A 19,761-nucleotide genomic window follows, 5' to 3' on the forward strand; every position below is an offset into this window, starting at 1 on the left:
TTTATGCTTTAGTACTACAATACTTTTACTGCCAGTACTTTCTGATTGGACTGTTGGAACAAACAAAGAAACAAACAAACAGTCCACGTGTTTATTAAAACTGTAAACTTCCAAATAAGGTCGGCAGTGTTGCTGGTTTGGGGTGGGGCTTGTAGCCGATTCGCTCGTTGATAAGTTCTGCCCTCGACGCTGTGGCTGATGTGGCCGACGCAGAGGCTCCGCCCCCAATGATGTCAACACTGATGACGGATGCCCGGTCCACACCACCTCCTGACTCCGCCTCCTCCCGCTGACGCTTCCTGGCCTGAAAAAAGAAATTTACGATCAGCTGATCGATCAGAACGCATTATTGACAAACTGATTTCAGATTTAAATAAAGTTCTGTCAGAACGATCAGTTTGTTAGAAAGACTGTAAGAGAGGTACAGGTAGTCTACACGCAAAATACAGGTAGTCTACATGTAATCTACACGTAATCTACAAGTAGTCTACATGTAATCTACAGGTAGTCTACAGGTGTTCTACAGGTAACAGTTCCTGGTGTGTGTTCTCCAGTTGAATCAGTGGTTCCAACCTCTAGCTCCTTCTTGACACTCTCAAACTCTTCGGTGTCGTCGATCTTCAGCTCCAGACGAGTCGGTTTCCTCCTCAGCATCCTGGTTCTTTGGTTCTTACCTGCAGACCAACAGCAGCTCCAATCAAACCAAACACTGAAGGTTCCTGAAACGAAACAAACACTTTCACTTCACGTATGTTGAACTGCACATATATGTCAGGAGAATGTGCTTCCTGCTGTGTGTCAATACAAACAGGTTTTAGATCAACTTTATTGATACTCTAAATGTCAAACAGCAGAAGAAGCAGAAAAAAATATGATGCAAGGGTTTCAGAGAGAACAGACACGTATGGCCTGAAGAATTTACATGTATGGCAGATAAAGTGTCAGAATGTTTCTGAGGGAAGCCATTATTCATTAGTCTGGAATATTTAAACAATAAACACCAATAATGGAGTTTATTAAATATCATTATTTTGTAATGGAATATTTAAACAATAAATACCAATGTGAAGGCTAACAGTACTACAGTTACAGTATTAAAGTACTACAATACTAGGGTTAGGGTTAGATGCTAAGCTAACGGCTAACAGCAGACTGATGCTAAGCTAACAGGTAACGGTAAATTCGGTGAGTTTAACCGGAAACAGAGTTCGTTAGCCGTCAGAGCGCTGAGCTGCAGCCTTACCTGACAGGTGAGTTAATCGCAGGTTCAAGTGTATTTATTAGTTATTTTTATTGTTTTGTTTGCAGATTTTTCCTCCACTGCTGCTGGCAACGCCGGAACTGCACTGTATGACCCGGAAGCGGAGCACCTTCTACATCCGGGTCCAGAGCTGTATTCGCTCCGTTCGTTTATCGGTGAGTTTGTCCGTTTCTGTGGATATAAATCGGTCTGGAGCTTCTACTGGGGGCGTTAGCGGCCCGAATCACACCTGCACAGGTGTATCTACTCAGGTCTTTCCGTGTGAAGCAGATTGACGTGACAACGGGTCTCGATTGAAGCTATTACGATGCTAATGCTAATGCTAGCTGCGCGTGCTCAGTAGTTTTCCGCTTTAATTTAAAAATAGATTTAGAAAAATCAGTGAATGAACCAGAGTTCTGATAGGAAGTAATTTCATCTGATCGGTTTATTTATGATTCTTTATCATTTTCTGACAGAATTATTCTTATTTAACCCCAAACAATAACCCCTAACCCTTCCCAACCCCAACAGTAATCCTAACTACCTAAACCTACCTAACCCCTTTAACAGGCAGGGGACACCCTGGACAGGTCACCAGTCTGTCACAGGGCTACATATACAGACACACAATCACACTCACATTCACACCTACGGACAATTTAGAGTAACCAATTAACCTCAGCATGTTTTTGGACTGTGGGAGGAAGCCGGAGTACCCGGAGAAAACCCACGCATGCACAGGGAGAACATGCAAACTCCATGCAGAAAGATCCCAGGCCCAGGCTGAACTATATCCAGTAAAATCTAACATTTCTACAAACGTCACAGCTTCAGAACATTAAAAACATGTTAAAAAATGAAAAGGGTTTATATTAAACAAGACAGAGCAAGAAGGAGATATTTAATACATTTAATACGACATATTATTAACTATTGTTGTTCTAACGGCAGAAAAAGTCAAAAACATGTAAAAGATAAAGAATAGAATGAAAGCGATGTGAAGTGATTGTCAGAGTTTCTGTAAATCCTCTTTTTATTTATTTGTAACTTCATAAATCAAAGCATTTCTGTGTTTGGGATATTGTTATTATTTTCATCATCTGTATTATCATTATCACTGAAGGGAACAGAAAGTAAATATTAAAGAAAAACACAATTTAAGCAGAAACTTCAGTTTGATTATATCCGAGATGTCTGATGATGGAAGTCTGTACTGGAACCACTCCTCCCAGTTTGACTGCTGCTGTTCCTGTCCAGCAGGAGGAGAAGGCTAACCCTCAGCTGAGATGTCGGACGAGGAGGACGCGGCTCCGGCCGTGAAGAAGACTCGTGTTTTCTACGGCAGCCTGGAGGAGAAGGAGCGTGAGCGTCTGAGAGGCGAGGCGGCGAGCAGCACGATGGCAAGCAGTGAGGCAGTGAAAGCTGGAATAGAAGCAGGAAACATCAACATCTCATCGGGTGGGTCACATGGTCTCTGATCAGCTGATGGGACTCTGTTTCTCATGATGCTCTGATGGGACTCTGTTTCTCATGATGCTCTGATGGGACTCTGTTTCTCATGATGTCTTGCAGGGGAAACCCTGGAGATGGAGGACCGTGTCAGTGAGCGGCAGCAGGAGGCGCTCGCTGAGTTCGAGCGGCGGCGGCGAGCGCGGCAGATCACTGTATCCACCGACGACGCCGAGGTGAAGGCGGGCCTTCGAGCGCTCGGAGAGCCAATCACGCTGTTCGGAGAGGGACCAGCTGACCGCCGGGAGAGGTGGGACAAACTGTAGAGCTTTCACTTTGACTATTTAAAGTGCAGAAGGTGAAGAAACACTCTGATTAAAACATTCCATGAGCAGAGATCCCTAAAACCTGAGTCTGCTTTTATAAAACATGCTGTGATGCAGCAGGGAATCAATCCGTTAGCAATGATGAAGCCTCAGTGTCTTCAAGAACCATAAAGAAAAGTCATGTTCTGCTGAATGTGAGGAGGAGTTACTGTAGTTCATATCAGAATATCTTCCTGAGAGAGAGAGTTCTTATTGTTAGTTGTTGTTGTTGTGTTTGTATTCAGACTGCGCAGCGTTCTGTCCGTCGTTGGCCCTGATGCTCTGAAGAAGTCCAGGAAGGACGAAGAGAGAGCCAAGAGATCCCAGGATGAGGTCAGCACATCCAGAGACATCTAGGATCAGTTAGAAATATGAAATATCCAATGATCTGATCAGATCAGTGATCTATCTACCAGCAGAGTAAACAGACCAAACGTTAAAAACAGATTTAAACATATTTATTACTACATCACAGGCTGAATACATGCAGGTTTCCATGGCAACATTCTGTTGTCCTGCTGTAGCTTTGTTCAGTGGATTGAACAGGTTCACAGATAAAACCTGAGTCTGAATGATCAGGAGAAGATCTGGAAAAACCCTGACCGATAGATGAACCATCGGTTACCATGGTGACAGATGGAGTGTTTCACATTAAAACCCAACACACCTGCTCACACCTTACTTTGACTTTGTATGAAACCCTAACCCTCTTTCTGCTGTCAGTCTTCTCTGACCAACCACAGATTAACGTTTCCTCTCTGACCAATCACAGTGCCAGCAGACATGGTACCATGAAGGCTCCGCCTCCCTGAAGGATGCTCGGCTCTGGTTGGCCAAATACTCCCTTCCACGGTGAGTCATCGACAGACTGACCTGTCAGAGAGTCCTGTCTAACCCTAACCCTAACCCTACCAATCAGGATGCCCTCAGCCTGCAGAACCAATCAGTTGCTTTGATTTTCCAGCAATGATTGATTTTAAATTCTGTTAAAACATCTGCTACCTTGGAGCTGCTGCAGTCTGATGATGTTCTTCTGTGTTCCTGTCTGTGAACAGTCACCTTCAGTAGCTGGCCATTCGTTGTGACCAATCAGATAGAGCTGTGGGCGGGACTTTCCTGACCACAGACTGATGCAGAAGAGGCCGATATTCAGTGATAGTCGCCAATAACGATACCGATAATCATGAAATGAGGAATATTGGCCTCAATTGTCAGCCTGGCCCATTGATACCTGCCATCCCACAATAAGCTGCACCATACCAGAGATGAGCTAGCTGGAGTTAGCATAGAGACAGGACAGGGGCCATGTGGTGTGGTGTTTGTCGGGGATAGTTTTGATTAATCATTGGAGCTTTATCTAGGGTAGAAGGGTTTTATTCAGATATCTGGGGTAGAAGGGCTTTATTTAGATATCTGGGGGGTTCATGTCCAGGATCAGATGCTAGCCTGTGCACAGCTAGATATGTGGGTTTGCTAAAGACTCTAACATTAGGTTAGGGTTAAGGTTGGTTTATTGGTTAGGGTGTGTTGGTTAGTGTTAGGGTTTGGTTTCGGGTTTATTCTTCCCACCAGTGGACCTGACTGGACCCCAGAAGCTCTGCTGGGTTCAGCTGCAGTACCAAGACAGAACACAGAAATGGTCGTAATCTTTACATCTGCTGTTGTGATCCAGTAAAATATAAAATGGCTGTTGTACAAGAGAACATGTTTTAGATCCGGTGTTTTAGCTCGTCTTTTGGATACATGTTAGGTTCTTAAATATCTATTCCTGTGAAAAATAATTGTGAATTAAGAAATAATGTGTAATGTCCAGTGAATCAGCTCCCTTCTGTTCATCTTTAGTGGGCCAAACCACTAAAAGCTCCTGGGGGTAAAATGGATGCTCACACTGACTGTCAAATCCGGTTAATTAAATGTATTGTACTAAAGCTGATTGGCTGTCAGCCAACTGAGGCCTAGGTAATGCCATCCAGAGGAACTATTTGGTTCCACAGTGTGGTCCTGAGTAGCCTGTGGATGAATACTGTCATTTGAGTTTGTCTTGGTGAGAAAGAAGAAAGTTACAGCTCGTCGTCCAGGACTTTGTCTCTAAGAGATGTTTGAAGTTTGAGTAACTGAATATACCTTGGTGTCATCTGCTCAGCAGTCAGAGGTTGTACTCAATGTGTCATTGAAACAGTCAATCAAAAAGTGTGGTAAATGATTTAACTGGTTAAAATGTGTTTGTATGTTAATGATGAGCTGTAATTCCTGGTTGTTCCAGCAGGGGGAGCCTCTCCCTGTTTAATACTGTAGAGACCGACCAGAGGAGGCATCACTCAGACTACAGCTCAAGCAGAGAGGACTGTGGGAGCCTGCAGTCTGCAGAAAAAAAGTCCTAGAGGAAACACTGAACCTTTTGTAGGTTCCAGTAGAATGTCACGTTCTATGCGTGTATTAGTCTCGATCGATTTTCCCGCTGAGAGCGCAGAGATAAACCGCTGAGTGATATCTTTCCTATTGTTTTCCGATGAATTAAGCTCCGGTTGTTTGACGTGGATGTTGTGGATGTTCTTGTTGGTTGAAGTGGATGCTGAACGGCGAGCCAGGTTCCAGTGAGCTTCGTAAAGTAGAGGAGTGGATCAGCGTGGAGGCTGTGAGACCTCCACTCTGATTTATTGTGCGGAAAAGGAGAAACTCGTCTCTTCTGAAATCCAGCTAAGACATTTTGAACAACATCAAGTATGATGATCAAGTGGTGATGCTTACTGTTCTGTTGGAATTTGTTCAGAGTTGAATGGGCATTTATGCAACCAGTTAGCAGTTTAATGTTAAATGAAAAGTGTTTCACTAAAACATTGTTCTTGTTAGGTTATGTGTAGATAGATAGAGGGAAGGGATTCATCCAGGACCAACATCAGGTGGTTTTCTGACAGTTTGTAACCCTATGACAGAGCTGGTTCTAACCCTAAGTACTGTCATCCATCTGCTGTTTGTGTCAGAAATCTAAATTTCTCTGCAAACTACCACACAAAGATCCTAACTACCACACAAAGATCCTATCATAATGAAGCCTGTCAGCCTCGACTTTACTTTGGGTGACGTCCTCATGAAGCAGTGATTTGATTTGTGAAGAATTATTTTTCAAAAGGCGTTCTGATGTATGACTCCGCCCACAGCTGAGCCAACTTTAGCTCCATGAAGCAGCATGGAAAATAAATTTGAATGAAAAGGTGCTGATGGACTGTTTCACACAGGAGAATCTCTTTGGTTATTACTCACAAGCTCTTGCTGTGATTGGTCCACCAGGGCGATGAAGCGTCTGGAGGCTGCACGTGCTCAGAAAGATGTTACCGAGGCAACCAGGACGATTCGGCAGCAAGAGTTGCACAAGAGTCTGAGGGTGAGACGACAATTTTACTCTGGACTTCCCAAGTAGAAACATGAAGTAGTCAACACAGCATCACAACAGACAGCACAACATACAGCAATGTAACCATCAATGCATCAGACAGCACAGCTGCCATCAGGGCTGATGTTGGTACAGCTGGTCTGACATTCTGATCCATGATGTTTTGACTAATGATAACTGAATGAAATTATGTTAATTGTTAATTTATGTGTATATAATAGTTTATATAATGTTAATAATAATTAACAATAAAATGAAATGAACATTCTAAATATTGTACAATATAAATAGAATCCTCCTTTATCCCTGTTTATTTATTTCATCAAACTATGAATGAACATCTGGAATTATGGAGAAAACAAAGTGTGAAATAAGTCAGAACACGTTTAATATTTTAGATTCTCTGATTCCTGCTTTGAACACTCTTGTTATTCTCTGGATGAGCTTCATGAGGTAGAACCTGAAATGGTTGGTGTGTTTGGGGTCATTGTCCTGTTGGAGAAGAAATGATGGTCCACCTAACCCTAAACCTGATGGGATGTCATGTCACTGCAGGATGCTGTGGTAGCCATGCCGGTTCAGGCTTATGGGTTGGTTAGGTTGGGTTATCCCCAACAGAGACCATCATCTACCCTCCTCCTCCAGACCATCATACCTCCATGCTTCATGGTGGAACCATGCGTGTAGAGACGATTTATTCACCTTTTCTGGTCTCACAAGGACATGGTGGGTGGAACCAAAGACCTCAGATTTTTGAGGATGAGCAGATACCTGTCCTGCTGCTGGGTTGAGGACCTTCTATGGTTCTGTCCAGCTCTTCTAGAGTAACTGCGTGTTTCCTGGAATCTCCTCCATGAGACTGTGTTGGGAGACACAGCAAACCTTCTGACAATGGCAGGTATTGATGTGTCATCCTGGAGGAGTTGGACTGCTGTGGAACCTCTGTTGGGTCCAGGTATCGCCTCATGCTACCATTACAGTAACACTGACCTCAGCCAAATCCAAACTAGTGAGAAACCATGAGAAAACATGAGGAGGGAGCGCTCAAATATCATATTGTAGTAGCTAACCATGAGCATGGTCCTAGTCGCCGATGCGGGGTTGGATTCCAGCTCACGGTCAATGGTTCTCATTGTTGCACCTGTGGTTAATTTCATGAACACATTTTTTCAGTTATATCTACTGTTACTGCATTAAATTAGAATTTTTTGAATTCGTCCCGAATCTAGTTTGCAGAAACTGGTTAAAGACCAGATCAGTGTCCCAGACGTCTGATTGACTGATGAAGTACTGATATTAAAAACTGTGTTTTATTTTTTCTTCTTCTTCTTCTTCAGAATCTAAACAACTTCTGCAGTCAGATTGGTGACGATCGACCAATCAGCTTCTGCCACTTCAGCCCAAACTCCAAAATGCTGGCCACCGCCTCCTGGTACAAGCCCCACCCACTGCTAGCATTAGCACACGTATATAGTTGTACTTTGTGTGAGAGCAGCTTGCAGGCAGACATAAGATAGCATTAGCTTTAGCGTGAATGAGTGCAGCACAGGTCTGTACTGTGTGTACTTTTAGCCCACTGCTAACATGCTAACTGCCCCCTAGGAGTGGTCTGTGTAAGCTGTGGTCCGTCCCAGACTGCAGCCTGATTCGCACACTCAGAGGTAAGCGGAGCTTTACTGTTTTATTTACTTGTTTTCATAAATTATTCACACAATTATTAACACATACAGGTATTCGATTTAGTCACCAACCGTCCCTTATAACTGAGACCATGTCCGTCCCTGCTCTCTGATTGGCTGAAGGACACAACACCAACGTGGGTGCCGTCGTCTTCCGTCCACAGGCCGGAGTCTCTCTCGACCAATCAGACGTCAGCTTGGCCTCGTGTGCTGCTGATGGGTCGGTGAAGCTGTGGAACCTCGAGAGGTAAAAAGGGGGGGGCGAGGAAAGAACAAAACAGAGTATGAGAGAACATGAATCAGCAATAATCATGTCTGTCTGGTTACCATAGCGATGAGCCGGTGGCCGACATCGAGGGTCACAGTGAGCGAGTGTCTCGAGTGTCATGGCATCCTTCTGGAAGATTCCTGGGAACGACCTGGTAAGCCACAGCAAGTAATCAGAGTACTGATACAGTAATCAGAGTCGTGACACCAAGTCTGTGTATTGTAATACTGTGTGTACCGATTCACAGTACTTGTGTGCACTTGTAGCTATGACAACTCTTGGCGTCTGTGGGACCTCGAGGTTCAGGAAGAAATCCTCCATCAGGAAGGTCACAGCAAAGGAGTCCACGACCTGACGTTCCACCAGGACGGTTCCCTGGTGGCGACTGGGTACGTAGTACTGGTAGTACTGGTAGTACTGGGTATGGGTTAGGGTTAGGGTTAGTACAGTTAGTACTAATGTACTGTCTGTAGTACTACTACTGGGTACATATTCAATTCAGTTTAATTTATAGAGCACCAGTTGCAGTCAAATTGTCTCAAGACACTTTCCAGAGCCCATATGAACTACAAGAGCAGAAATAAGGTGACAGTGGTCTTTGAGGTAGATGGGTAGAGGGGGAGGTATGGAGAAGAGGGGGGTGGAGAACAAGGAACATGGATCACACAGTTGGATACATATATGATCAGATAGATGGCCTATCTATCAAAAATCTGAGCACAAAGTAGAAGCTAACATGTAAACTGATCCATAGTTTCCTGTTGTGGTGTACAGCTCTGGCATTAAATCTACTACATATATAGCTGGTAGTAAAATTCAAACAGTGATGCAGAGTAGACTGGTGGGAATGAGCAGCTGGAAGCAGAGGGCTGGAGGAAGGTCAGCAGCAGCATCCCACAGTGGACATGATGGAGACTGGACCAGCTGGTGGAACATCAACCACAGATCTGAAGCATCCAGCTCTGGGACCAGGGACACTCGGAGAAATAGCACAGGGGGAAACAGAGTGAATGTACTGCAATAACGGTATACATATTAAATGTAAAGGTAGATAGAGAAGGGCTCAGTGCATCCAGAGAGGTCCCCCAGCAGCCTATAGGCCTATAGCAGCATGACTAGAGGCAGAACGAAGGGACGTCCAAGAGGAAGACTCCAGCTGACCCCCTCAGGGTCACCCAGTCAGCCCTAACTAGAAGATCAAACAGAGAGGGTGTCTGCCTCCAGAACCCAAACTGGGAGCAGGTTCCACAGGAGAGGAGCTGATAACTGAAGGCTCTGCCTCCCATTCTACTTTTAGAAATTCTAACCAGTTAGTAACTAGTAACCACTAGTTCTGCCAGGATAATAAGGTACTATCAGATCTTTAAGATATGATGGAGATTGGTTATTAAGAGCTTTATATGTCAGAAGAAGGATTTTAAATTCTATTCTAGGTTTAACAGGAAGCCAATGAAGAGAAACCAGTGTAGCAGAGATATGATCTCTCTTGCCATCTCCAGTCAGTACCCTGGCTGTGGCAGCAGCGTTTTGGATCAGCTGTAGATGTTTCAGAGAACTACTGGGACATCCTGATAATAAGGAATTACAATAGTCGAGCCTGCAAGTAACAAATGCATGGACTGGTTTTTCTGCATCACTCTGAGACGGGATGTTCCTGATTTTTACAATATTTCTCAGGTGAAAAAAGGAAGTCCTACAGATGTGTGCGTTAAAGGACATGTCCTGGTCAAAGATAACTCTGACTGTGCTCCTCACAGTAGTACTGAGAGACTAGACCAGTTGATTGTCTTGCCATCCAGAGTAACTATATGCTTTAAAAACAAGTTTCGATGATGTTTGGGGCCAAATACAATGATTTTAGTCTGGTCTATGTTTAGCAGTACCAGTAGTACTCGTATTAGTACTCGTACTACTGGGTACGTACTGTCTGTAATACTACTGCTACTGGGTATGTACTCTTTGTACTATTACTGCTAGTGGATACTGGTACTGCAATAACCTGTCTGAATGTAGTAGCTGGCAGTAGATCTAGTTACAGCTACTATAAAACTGCTGGTGTCTCTGTAACCCAACCCCGTGCCACTGAACCAATCATCTTTCTCTCTCTGTGTGGCTGCCCACCTCGGTCATCGTCCAATCAGAGGCCTGGATGCATTTGGCAGAGTGTGGGATCTGCGAACTGGACGCTGCGTCGTTTTCCTGGAAGGACATTTAAAGGAGATCTACACTCTGCACTTCTCCCCTAACGGGTCAGCCAGTTTACTGACATGCTTTTGTTGGTTTCCATGACAGTGGGTTCAACATTTATCAGGTTAGAGGAGACGTCAACATTTATCAGCTTAGAGAAGACAAAATGTATCTACATGAAACTTTTTTTAATAACTTCAACCTTTGACACTGGATTGACACCAAGGTGCTGCACAAATGTTTCAATGTTAAAACTTTGTTGAAATGTTGTTGTTTTTATTGTTTTTCTCTTAGGTATCACCTGGCAACAGGAAGTGGTGACAACACCTGTAAGGTGTGGGAGCTGAGAAACAGGAAGTGCCTCTACACAGTCCCTGCCCACCAAAATCTGCTGTCAGCTGTTCGTTTTCAACGTAAGAAACTAAAAAATGTATCAACAGAACAAAGTTTCCCAACAGTGGAAGAAATTTAAACGTAAGAAACATTGTCTATTGTTGGCGTAAAAAATTCTTCGAGAAAATCTTTGACAACCCTAATCCTAACCCTTCTTTTAGTTTCCCTTTGTTTTACCTTCATTGTCTCCTCTGACCTCACTTTGTTGTGTGTAGCCACAGACGGTCACTTCCTGTTGACTGGAGCCTATGACAACACAGCAAAAGTTTGGAGTCACCCAGGCTGGACGCCGCTAAAGACGCTGGCCGGACACGAGGGGAAGGTACGGACAGATTGGTCTGCTGGAACGCTGCGTTCTCATTGGTCTGTTGAACACCATCTTTGATACCTGCCTGCTTTTGTTTCCAGGTGATGGGTGTTGATGTGTCCCCTGACGGAAAGCTGATTGCCACGAGCTCCTACGACCGAACCTTTAAACTCTGGCTGTCCGAGTGACATTATCCAAGTAAAACCGTAACTTTTGTCTGTTTTTGAATAAAGTTCAGATTTCAGTATTTTTCTGTCTGTTGTAGTTTCTTTATTGTTTACAGAAAGTTACAAATAAACAGGTTGTGATTGCTGTTTTGGAAGTAACCAAAGAAATAACTGACCATTCCTGAGAAAACTTATCATAGGCAGCAGCAGCAGCACAACTAACCCTAACCCATGGATCACTAAGGGCACATTAAAATCTGTCTTATAACATACCAGAAAGAGGAATCATTATGCAGAATTGATCATAAACGCATCACAGGGTGATTCCAAGAGTAATTTGAAGAGAGGCCAAGAAACTTGTGTGTTGCCGGACCGTGATAGTCAAAATACAAGCAATGTCACCAGAAATAACGGTCTTGCTGACAAATTCAATGACTACTTTGTCTCCATTGGTAGTAACATATCCAGTAAAATCAGTCAGCCTCAGGATGCCTCTTTTAAAGACTATCAGGTAGGCAGGCAGGCAACTAGCTTGGCTCCTTCTTCCTGAATCCAACTGACTGTGATGAAGTCTATAATCGTAATCGTGAAGAGTTCAAACTCAGCTGGAACAGATGGGATTTCTACCAAAATTCTGAAAACCCTCTCCAATATAATTACTTCTGGAAAGAGAAGTCTACAACAAACTACTCACAAGCTATCTTGACAAGCATTGTCCCATCCCAGTATGGATTCAGAAAGGAAAATATGGCAGAACTTGACCGATAAAATCCATGATGCAATTGACAAAGACGACTATGGTATTGGCATTTTTCTTTAATGACCATAAATCATCATACAAACCTGTCAATCATGGAGTTCCCCAGGGTTAGGGTTAGCCCTTCGCCCCCCTGTACATAAATGACTTTGCTAATTCCTCATCCATACATATTATTTGCCCATGATACAAACTTGTTTTCTTTCTAACCCTAACCCAAAATACACTTGAACAAATCGTAGTGAGTTAGTGAAAACAGACACATGGTTTAAATGTGACAAACTCTAAATATCAATAAAACAAATTACATCGTGTTCCACTCAGTGACATCAGAGACACAAGACATTAAACAAATTTGCCCTAAAATTAACAGAAAAAATATTGAAAGAGTCGGCTCCATGAAAAAATTAAGCCTGGGGATCTACATTGATGAGTTCCTTCATTTTCCTTCAACTGTCTTCAATTCGACTGGGATTCCCCACACTCTGTCGATTACTTTTACTCCTTCCAATCCCAGCCGATGACGCCGCCATCTCCTCCAACGCTCAACCAACCAAGATCAAAACTCGCCGGTCAAGTGCTAATAATTCAAAAAACTCACCTCTCGGACGAGCTGCATTAACGGCTGCTTGGTTCAAACGGCTGCGTCGTTCAAAATTCTTCTTCTTCTCGTTTCACGGCGGTTGGCATCCGGTGCATTACCGCCGCCTACTGGTCCGGAGTGTGCACCACACGGTAGACTAACGGACGTTTCTGGCATTAAACAGCGTGACAGCCGAGTTTAAAGGTGCTTTGCTTGTGCTGAAGCTGTCTCCATGACTAGTGTGTACATCTGTTTCTATCAAAAGCATTTCTTTGGTGTCCAGCTACTTGAATGAAGCTGCTGTTTTCCTGTCCCTGTAGATTGAGTCTCTTTAAATACACATCGCTTACAGTCATCTACTAACTGCTGGGATGGCCGAGTGGTCTAAGGCGCTGCATTGGTGTTACAGTGAATGCTCGTTCAAATCTCACTTTTGACAGAATTTTTTATTTTATTTTATAATATTAATAACAGTCTAATCGTCATGTGCAAAGTCAAGTCATTTTACTTGACATCCGCTATTTTGCGCTATGTTCCCCAAAGCATGTGTTTTGGACTTAAAATGTGTGTGTGTGCGCCATATGACAGAGCAGCTGTAATTTAAGTTCATAACTCTGGAATGCTGACAGGTAGAGAGATGAAATTTTTTCTGTGTGTCTGTTGGAGCTCTATCTTGCTCCCTGCATCGGGTCCGACGGCACTTTCCATGTACAAGTTGCTGAAGTGAATAAAAATCCTTTCATTTGCTCAAAAAGGTGTGATTTATGGTATTTATGTCTGCATAACTTTGGACAGGAATGTCACTGGAGGATGGTTCACATCAGAGCCCTAGAGATAGTCAGAGTTGCGACACTCCTGCTCTGGCAGCGGGGGGGTCACGTGGTTCATGTAAGCCTGAATAGTTCCAAACAGGCAGCGCTGTCATTTCCTTCTATGGGACTGAGAGCGGCGATTTCACGGTAAAAAAGGAATAAAATCACACCTCCAAGTACTTGTTTGATTATTAATTCATTGGAGTATGTATGTAAATGTCAGTTTTACATTTTGAGCCATAAGGTGACATATTAAAGACACTTTTGGGGTTTTGGAGGAAATGTTTCACATTCGTGTTAGCATGGAAAATCAACTTTTACACAGAAATGTAAGATGATTGAAGATGTTAATTTTTGCCCAGCTGGATTATTGTATTTCCAGACAATGTCTATATTTCTCTGATTCACTTACCCGTAGTCTGGGAGTTATTGAAAAGCAGAGTAACAACAGTCCATTCAGCAGATAGTGTCCAGGCAGGAGTTGACTCACTATAACCATTTTAAGACATGCACAAAATATATATTCAAGAATAACAACTCATTATGCTTTGATGAATGAAATAGTATGTTTTATTGACAATGGGAGAAACAATGAGGGTCTTCAGTGAGAGCTCTCGGGATACTGGTGGATAGATAGATAGATACGATAGATATTAATAAATACATTTGTTATGTAGCAATATTGCCTTATTAAACGTTAATTTAATAAGTCTGCACTCGTTGATAGTTTATTACCGTAATCGGGGCACCACCCGGAGTTGAATCTACCGGGAAATTATTAATCAATCTTAATAAAAATATTATTAATGGATTGAAAAATTTGATTAGTTAGTCAGTCTAATATCTGAATGTCGAGAATCCTCGAAAAACATTGACCCCAGTCAACACACATGAACGTAAAAGAGACTGTAATTTTGGTCTACATGAAAGATATTTATTAACCAATATAATGATAAACACAGGAATTAATACAGTGACAAATATGGAATGAATAAATGCTGTGGGTGTATGTGTGTGGTGTAGGTGCGGGTGTGTGTGTGTGTGTGTGTAGATTATTTATGTTTGCATTTCTAATCTGAGATTATGGCACTGAGTAATCAGACCGTGAAAAACAAATATCGAGGAGTTTAACAATTTAGAATATGAACGACGGTAAGTGATCAAACGGAGTGATTAATATTAAATCAAGCTATTATTTTTGACATCAACCATTAGTTTAGATCACACGTCAGCTGGTCTTACTTTGCGTTGGAGAAGAGGGATCACACGAAGCTCAGAGACTGGGACGGGTTGCTGTGGCAACGGCCCTCGTTGAGTTTGTAGCGGTACTACGTTATGATTTACTGCTCTCGTTATCAATAATTGGGGCACCACCCTAGATCTCTAGGGAAATAATTAATTTTAATAAAAAAATTAATATTCATAAAAATTTTGATCAATCTCATATCAAAAAGTCTTGAATCCTCGTTTAAATTGACCACATTCTACACAAAGAAACACAAGACTGTAATTTGGTCTATAATGAGGTATTTATTAACTATTCTATGAAAATAATTACAAGTGAACTATATACAATGTAGATATGGTGTGTGTGTGTGCGTGTGTGGAATGTGGGAGTGTGTGTGTGATGTGTGCATGTGTGAGGGATGTGGAAGTAGGTGTGAGAGAGAAGGAAATATGGTGAGGATTAGCCAGAGCTAACCTGACGAGGTAACCGGTAATTTGGATTAAGAATTCTAATGATTTGTAAGAGAATAAATTGATTAAATTAATTAACTGACCAAGCTGTTAGTACATCACCCATAGAATGGAATCAGAGCAAACTCAGCTGGAGTTATTGAAGTGAACCGTCATGGGGCTGGGACGTACGGGGCCTTCAGATTATGCACACGGTCTGGACCTGCAGGTTCGGAGCGGTGTGTCGTCGTTATGGCAGCCTGGATGTCCTGCCGCGGGTTGATCGGTTCTATGCAAAGACCTGATCCAGCAGGTCTCTGTAGTTCTCAGCTGAGTGCTTAAAAATGATGGTTCTCAGGCTTTAGCCAAGAAAAACGGGTGTTGATGAAAAACGGTCGAAATTAAGAAAAATAAATGCTGGTTCTGAATCGGTTCTTCAGATTAAAACGAATAACGAGCAAAATGTCTCCTTAAGTTACAAAAATGTTAAAAGATAAATAGTTAACAAACTTAGATGGTGAGGGAATTTCAAAGATAGGAAAAAAACGCACTTTAGATAGAGAAAAATGAGAGAGACTTTGGTGGGCCGCTCAGGGCCAGATGAGGAAGAGAGGGTAAGGTACGTAAGAGGCAAGAGAGAAGAGTCGGTAAGAGAGGGTAAAATGTGGGCTACGGCTGACTTTATCTGTGGGTCCAGCTAAGGGGAGGACCTGGGCGGAGAGAGAGAACTTTTAGGTGCGAGTCTGGTGGAATTTGGAATCTCTTTGTTCTCACAAAGTAGAGAAGAAAGAGGAGTCCAGAATGGATTAAAATATGATATTAAACGCGCAAAACACGATCTGTCTATCCCACCATATTCAGTTGTGTGAAAGTGAAATGTGTAGATTAATACATATGTTCATATGATGTGAATCATTTCATTCATAACTATATGTTTATGTTTATGACATTAAAAATATGTATCACAGTGAAAATATAACAACAAGTCATAGATTTGGTAACAGGTAAATACAATGGTCATCATTCAACCTAAATGGAGAGGAAATTCAGAGATTAATAAGGGAATTCAGTCCAAAATCCTGTGGCAGAGGTCAATTAACCAGGCATTTCCATATCTAGGCTTCTGTCAAAGATATTAACGTCAATTTTGGATATGATGTACAACATAATCTCAGTATAACTTTGGTAATCAGGAAAGAACAAAATAAATTTTAGAAATATGAACTTTGAAGTAATTAGTCTCTTCAGTTAAAGAGTGTGTCTCTCTCTGTTCCAGCCTCCTGCCATAAAGTTTTACGACTTGTTATCTGATCTGTGGAATGCAGAGACGTCTCCAGCTGAGGGTCTCCTAAAGCTGAAAAGGGATTTTAGCATGAAAGTTCATTAAACAAGCATCCATAGCATATAATTGAAAGTCATTGTCTTTTAAAAAGAAGAAGTTATTCCAGGGGTTTAAATGTTCACAGGAGCTCCATCCTTCTGTGAATGAAAACCTACAGAAATACAAATGTCTCAATCCTCCTATAGAGATGGGTGTTGGTCAGTGCTGGAGAGGGAGAGCTTATCTGAGTTTTGATCAGCTCAGGAATTCCAGGGCCTTTGCAGTCTTGCTACAAGTTCGAGAGTCGGCTCGGGAGCTGCGCTGTTTGGCTGCTATGGCAACGCTTCGTCGTCGTGTCCTAGGGGTCTGGCTTGACCCGGTTCGTCTGGTGGTCAGCTGGCGGTGGCGAGGACTGAAACAGCCGGCGTCCTTCTGGGTTGATTTTGTCAAAAATAATTATTTGGAGGCTGAAGGCTCACGTTCTATTTCTGCCGGTCAGGTATAGGTGAGGGCCGAACAGACTGGAACTCTTCAGCGGGGAATGATAAAAGCGACGGAACAGAATCGAATTGGTTCCTATCAAAATTAAATCGTAAATAAAACAAAATTGTAGATCTGGTTGTTGGAGATGAGCAAAAATATCTATTCTGAACAAAAAGAAAAATTGAGTAAGAAGTTGTGGCTAATAGAGTGCCAGCCTCTATAACCGCGAAGTTTGGAAAGTGGAAAAAGAACAAACAGGGCGCGCCTAAAGAAAAAGGAAGATTCGCTTAGCGTAGTTTAAGATCGTAAGGGTCGAACAAGGCGAAAAAGAGAGCGAACAAAGAAACGTGAAGCTTCTTATAGTTTTGGCTAGAGGAGGAGGGGACCTAGGAGTTTAGGCGCGAGTCTGACACTCTGGGGGTCCCCCTCCCTGTGGGCTCCGGATAGGAGATGAGAGCCGATCAGATAGTGAATTAAAAATATTAAAGCGCGCAAACAAAACGATCTGTTTACTCTGTCATAATCCAGGACACTACTTTTAACACAACCAAAGTGTATAACACGATAGAACATTCTAGCTACTAAAAATATGTGAGTTATTTGTTTAATCATAGGTTTGTGTACTCTATCTAATGATTATGTGGGTCACAGTGTACATAAGACAACATGGTGTACATAAGGAGGTAAAGAAACAATTTCCAACTCTTTTCGACCTGTATAAAACACAATTTTATGATTAATTTCAGTGAAATCCTTGATAATGTCATGGCATTCCGACGTCAATAGGGGGCAATGTTGAACTGTGGAAGAAATGGGTTAGGCAGACAATAAACTTTCAGAATTAACATCTCAGGACAGAAATATGCTAGAGACGTCGGAGTTGGACTAACATGTATAACAAATTATTATTTCAACTTTGATATCTTCAAAATCACAAACAAAATTTCAGAAGCATGATTTTTAGAAAGAGAGTCCTTATTGGCATCAAACAGACTGAGTGTCTTTCTGCAGCCCTCCCGGGGTGACGGAAAGGTCCTTAGATATTTATGACTCTCAGTATCTGATCGTGAGGGAGGGAGACTGCATGGCGTCTGTGAAGATGAGTTCAGTTAATCAAAGGATAGGAACCAAAAGGGAATAAACAGTCCTTTAGATGCAAATTTAGGAAGGTGTGAAACATTTGTGTCCCCTTCCACTTCTCTGCAAGGGGTCTTAGTGTCTTTCGTGAAGGTAGGAATACAAGAAAACATGCAAATACAACAATCCATGTGAGAGTCTGAAAAAGGGGGGTTTTCTCCTAGTCAGATCACAGGTCACCGTAAATGAATTTTACGAGGCTTTTGGTGAAAGGTGCAGATGTCTCTGAAGCCATAAAAATCCACTTTGGGGCTCTTAGTTTGTTTGTTTAAGCTTTCTGAGAGGAGAGAATTTTGTTTTTCCTGTGAGATGATGTTCCTGTGGAATGTCTGGGGCCTCTTGAAGCTGGATGTTGACTACAGTTAAATACTTACAAGTATAAGTTTATGCATTATAAAGGGTCTCACATAAAGGACGTAGTCTTGACAATTAAAAAGAGGTAGCGATGTAGCTAGGTAGCTTTCAAAGAAGAGCTAACAAGCACATGGCAATGCCTGAAAGTCGGTCATCTGCCAATATTCACAAATACAGATAAATGTATGCACCACAAAGGGCTTCTGATATAATATAAAGACGTTAAAATTAAAAAGAGGTAGCGACTTATCAACAATTAATCCGTCAATATATCCCTGGAGACAACTTCACAGCTAACAGCAGAGTCGAGCTAAAAAAAAGTAGCAGAAATTCGGTCGTCTACCAAGATAAAAAAAACGTATAATTACGCTGCGCAAATACAAATAAAGCTCAGCATATGCATCATAAAGAGCCTCTGATAAATTATAGGCAGTTGACAATTCAAAAGAGGTAGGCATTTCATCAACTTACCTCCACATATACTCAACAACCTGCAGTGCAAATGAACGGTGGCTGTCACTGTCGAAGCGGTGCTTGGAACTAAACAAGCCTCCACAACCTGGAAATAGACCGAAAGAAAGCGTACAACGGCACCCTATGGGAGTGTCGCAACTCTTACTATCTCTAGGGCTCTGGGTCACATGTCTACGGACGCGTCTGGACGAGAGGAATACGTGGATGTGTGAATCATGCTCGTGTGACGTCAGGGGGCCGAGATACAGGCCAAAGAAACATGTCGGGCGTTAAAGGGCCCACTTCCAAATTTCAACATGCTACTGTCTGGTCCCCTGTTGACCCAGGAGGCTGATATTCTACATGCACGCTCACTGGGGGCAAAAAATGACACTCCAGTTCCACCGGCAAAAGGCTATAGGGGTCTAAGAGTGTCAGAGGACCGGATTTTCAAAGAGCAAATCTAGGTCAGATTTTTCCACCGGGACCCAGGGGCAGATCTTGCAGTATGTTATACTAGGCTATATTTGGAGCTGAACTGTGGTGGATCGGTGTCTCTGTGACCTTCCAGTGACCCGTGGCGCAGGGTCAAAGTTTGTCATTTTTAGACAAAGAAGCCCCGTAAATCGGTCATTTTTGCATCAAACCGGCTGAAACTTTCAGGGGAGATTCAGGTCACCTGGGTGAACTGTCGGTCCGAAGCACAAGTCTCTAGCTCCTTCCCGGTGTACTTCA

The 19,761-nt window shown here is 42.6% G+C and overlaps 2 protein-coding genes across 5 annotated transcripts; one reads left to right on the plus strand and one right to left on the minus strand.

Annotated features, from left to right (window-relative positions):
* Nucleotides 1-77: 77 nt before the first annotated feature.
* On the minus strand, nt 78-1,368 carry cdc26 (cell division cycle 26 homolog). Of its 2 annotated transcripts, none has more exons than XM_051938296.1 (3): nt 1,244-1,368; nt 574-719; nt 78-304 (listed from the first exon to the last, which is right to left on the minus strand). In XM_051938296.1, exons 2-3 carry the CDS (start codon nt 652-654, stop codon nt 95-97), a joined length of 291 nt encoding a protein of 96 aa, XP_051794256.1. In that variant the 5' UTR covers nt 655-719; nt 1,244-1,368; the 3' UTR covers nt 78-94. The 2 variants fall into 2 exon arrangements, with proteins under 2 accessions (XP_051794256.1, XP_051794257.1); XM_051938297.1 differs by having other exon boundaries at nt 574-674; nt 1,244-1,367.
* On the plus strand, nt 1,301-11,529 carry prpf4 (PRP4 pre-mRNA processing factor 4 homolog (yeast)). 3 transcript variants are annotated; one of them, XM_022215515.2, is made up of 15 exons: nt 1,301-1,416; nt 2,501-2,701; nt 2,816-3,002; nt 3,303-3,390; nt 3,830-3,909; nt 6,346-6,439; nt 7,786-7,880; nt 8,051-8,109; nt 8,251-8,374; nt 8,460-8,549; nt 8,662-8,784; nt 10,537-10,644; nt 10,877-10,995; nt 11,191-11,297; nt 11,384-11,529. In XM_022215515.2, the coding sequence occupies exons 2-15, from the start codon at nt 2,530-2,532 to the stop codon at nt 11,468-11,470; spliced, it is 1,533 nt and encodes a 510-aa protein (XP_022071207.1). In that variant the 5' UTR covers nt 1,301-1,416; nt 2,501-2,529; the 3' UTR covers nt 11,471-11,529. The 3 variants fall into 3 exon arrangements, with proteins under 3 accessions (XP_022071207.1, XP_022071206.1, XP_051794255.1); XM_022215514.2 differs by having other exon boundaries at nt 1,304-1,416; nt 2,504-2,701; XM_051938295.1 differs by lacking the exons at nt 11,191-11,297; nt 11,384-11,529 and having other exon boundaries at nt 1,304-1,416; nt 2,504-2,701; nt 10,537-10,706.
* The last annotated feature ends 8,232 nt before the right edge of the window (nt 11,530-19,761 follow it).

This window comes from Acanthochromis polyacanthus, chromosome 18, assembly GCF_021347895.1.
Source record: "Acanthochromis polyacanthus isolate Apoly-LR-REF ecotype Palm Island chromosome 18, KAUST_Apoly_ChrSc, whole genome shotgun sequence".
NCBI classification, from domain to species: domain Eukaryota; kingdom Metazoa; phylum Chordata; class Actinopteri; family Pomacentridae; genus Acanthochromis; species Acanthochromis polyacanthus.

Bases quoted from the DNA above. Each gene is read 5' to 3' on its own strand.
- cdc26 (XM_051938296.1), bottom strand. From the start codon at position 654: ATGCTGAGGAGGAAACCGACTCGTCTGGAGCTGAAGATCGACGACACC. The intron at 305-573 runs GTTGGAACCACT...TTCTTTTTTCAG, and splicing joins GTGTCAAGAAGGAGCTAGAG to GCCAGGAAGCGTCAGCGGGA.
- prpf4 (XM_022215515.2), top strand. From the start codon at position 2,530: ATGTCGGACGAGGAGGACGCGGCTCCGGCCGTGAAGAAGACTCGTGTT. The intron at 7,881-8,050 runs GTACAAGCCCCA...ACTGCCCCCTAG, and splicing joins ATGCTGGCCACCGCCTCCTG to GAGTGGTCTGTGTAAGCTGT. The intron at 10,645-10,876 runs GTCAGCCAGTTT...TTTTTCTCTTAG, and splicing joins CTGCACTTCTCCCCTAACGG to GTATCACCTGGCAACAGGAA.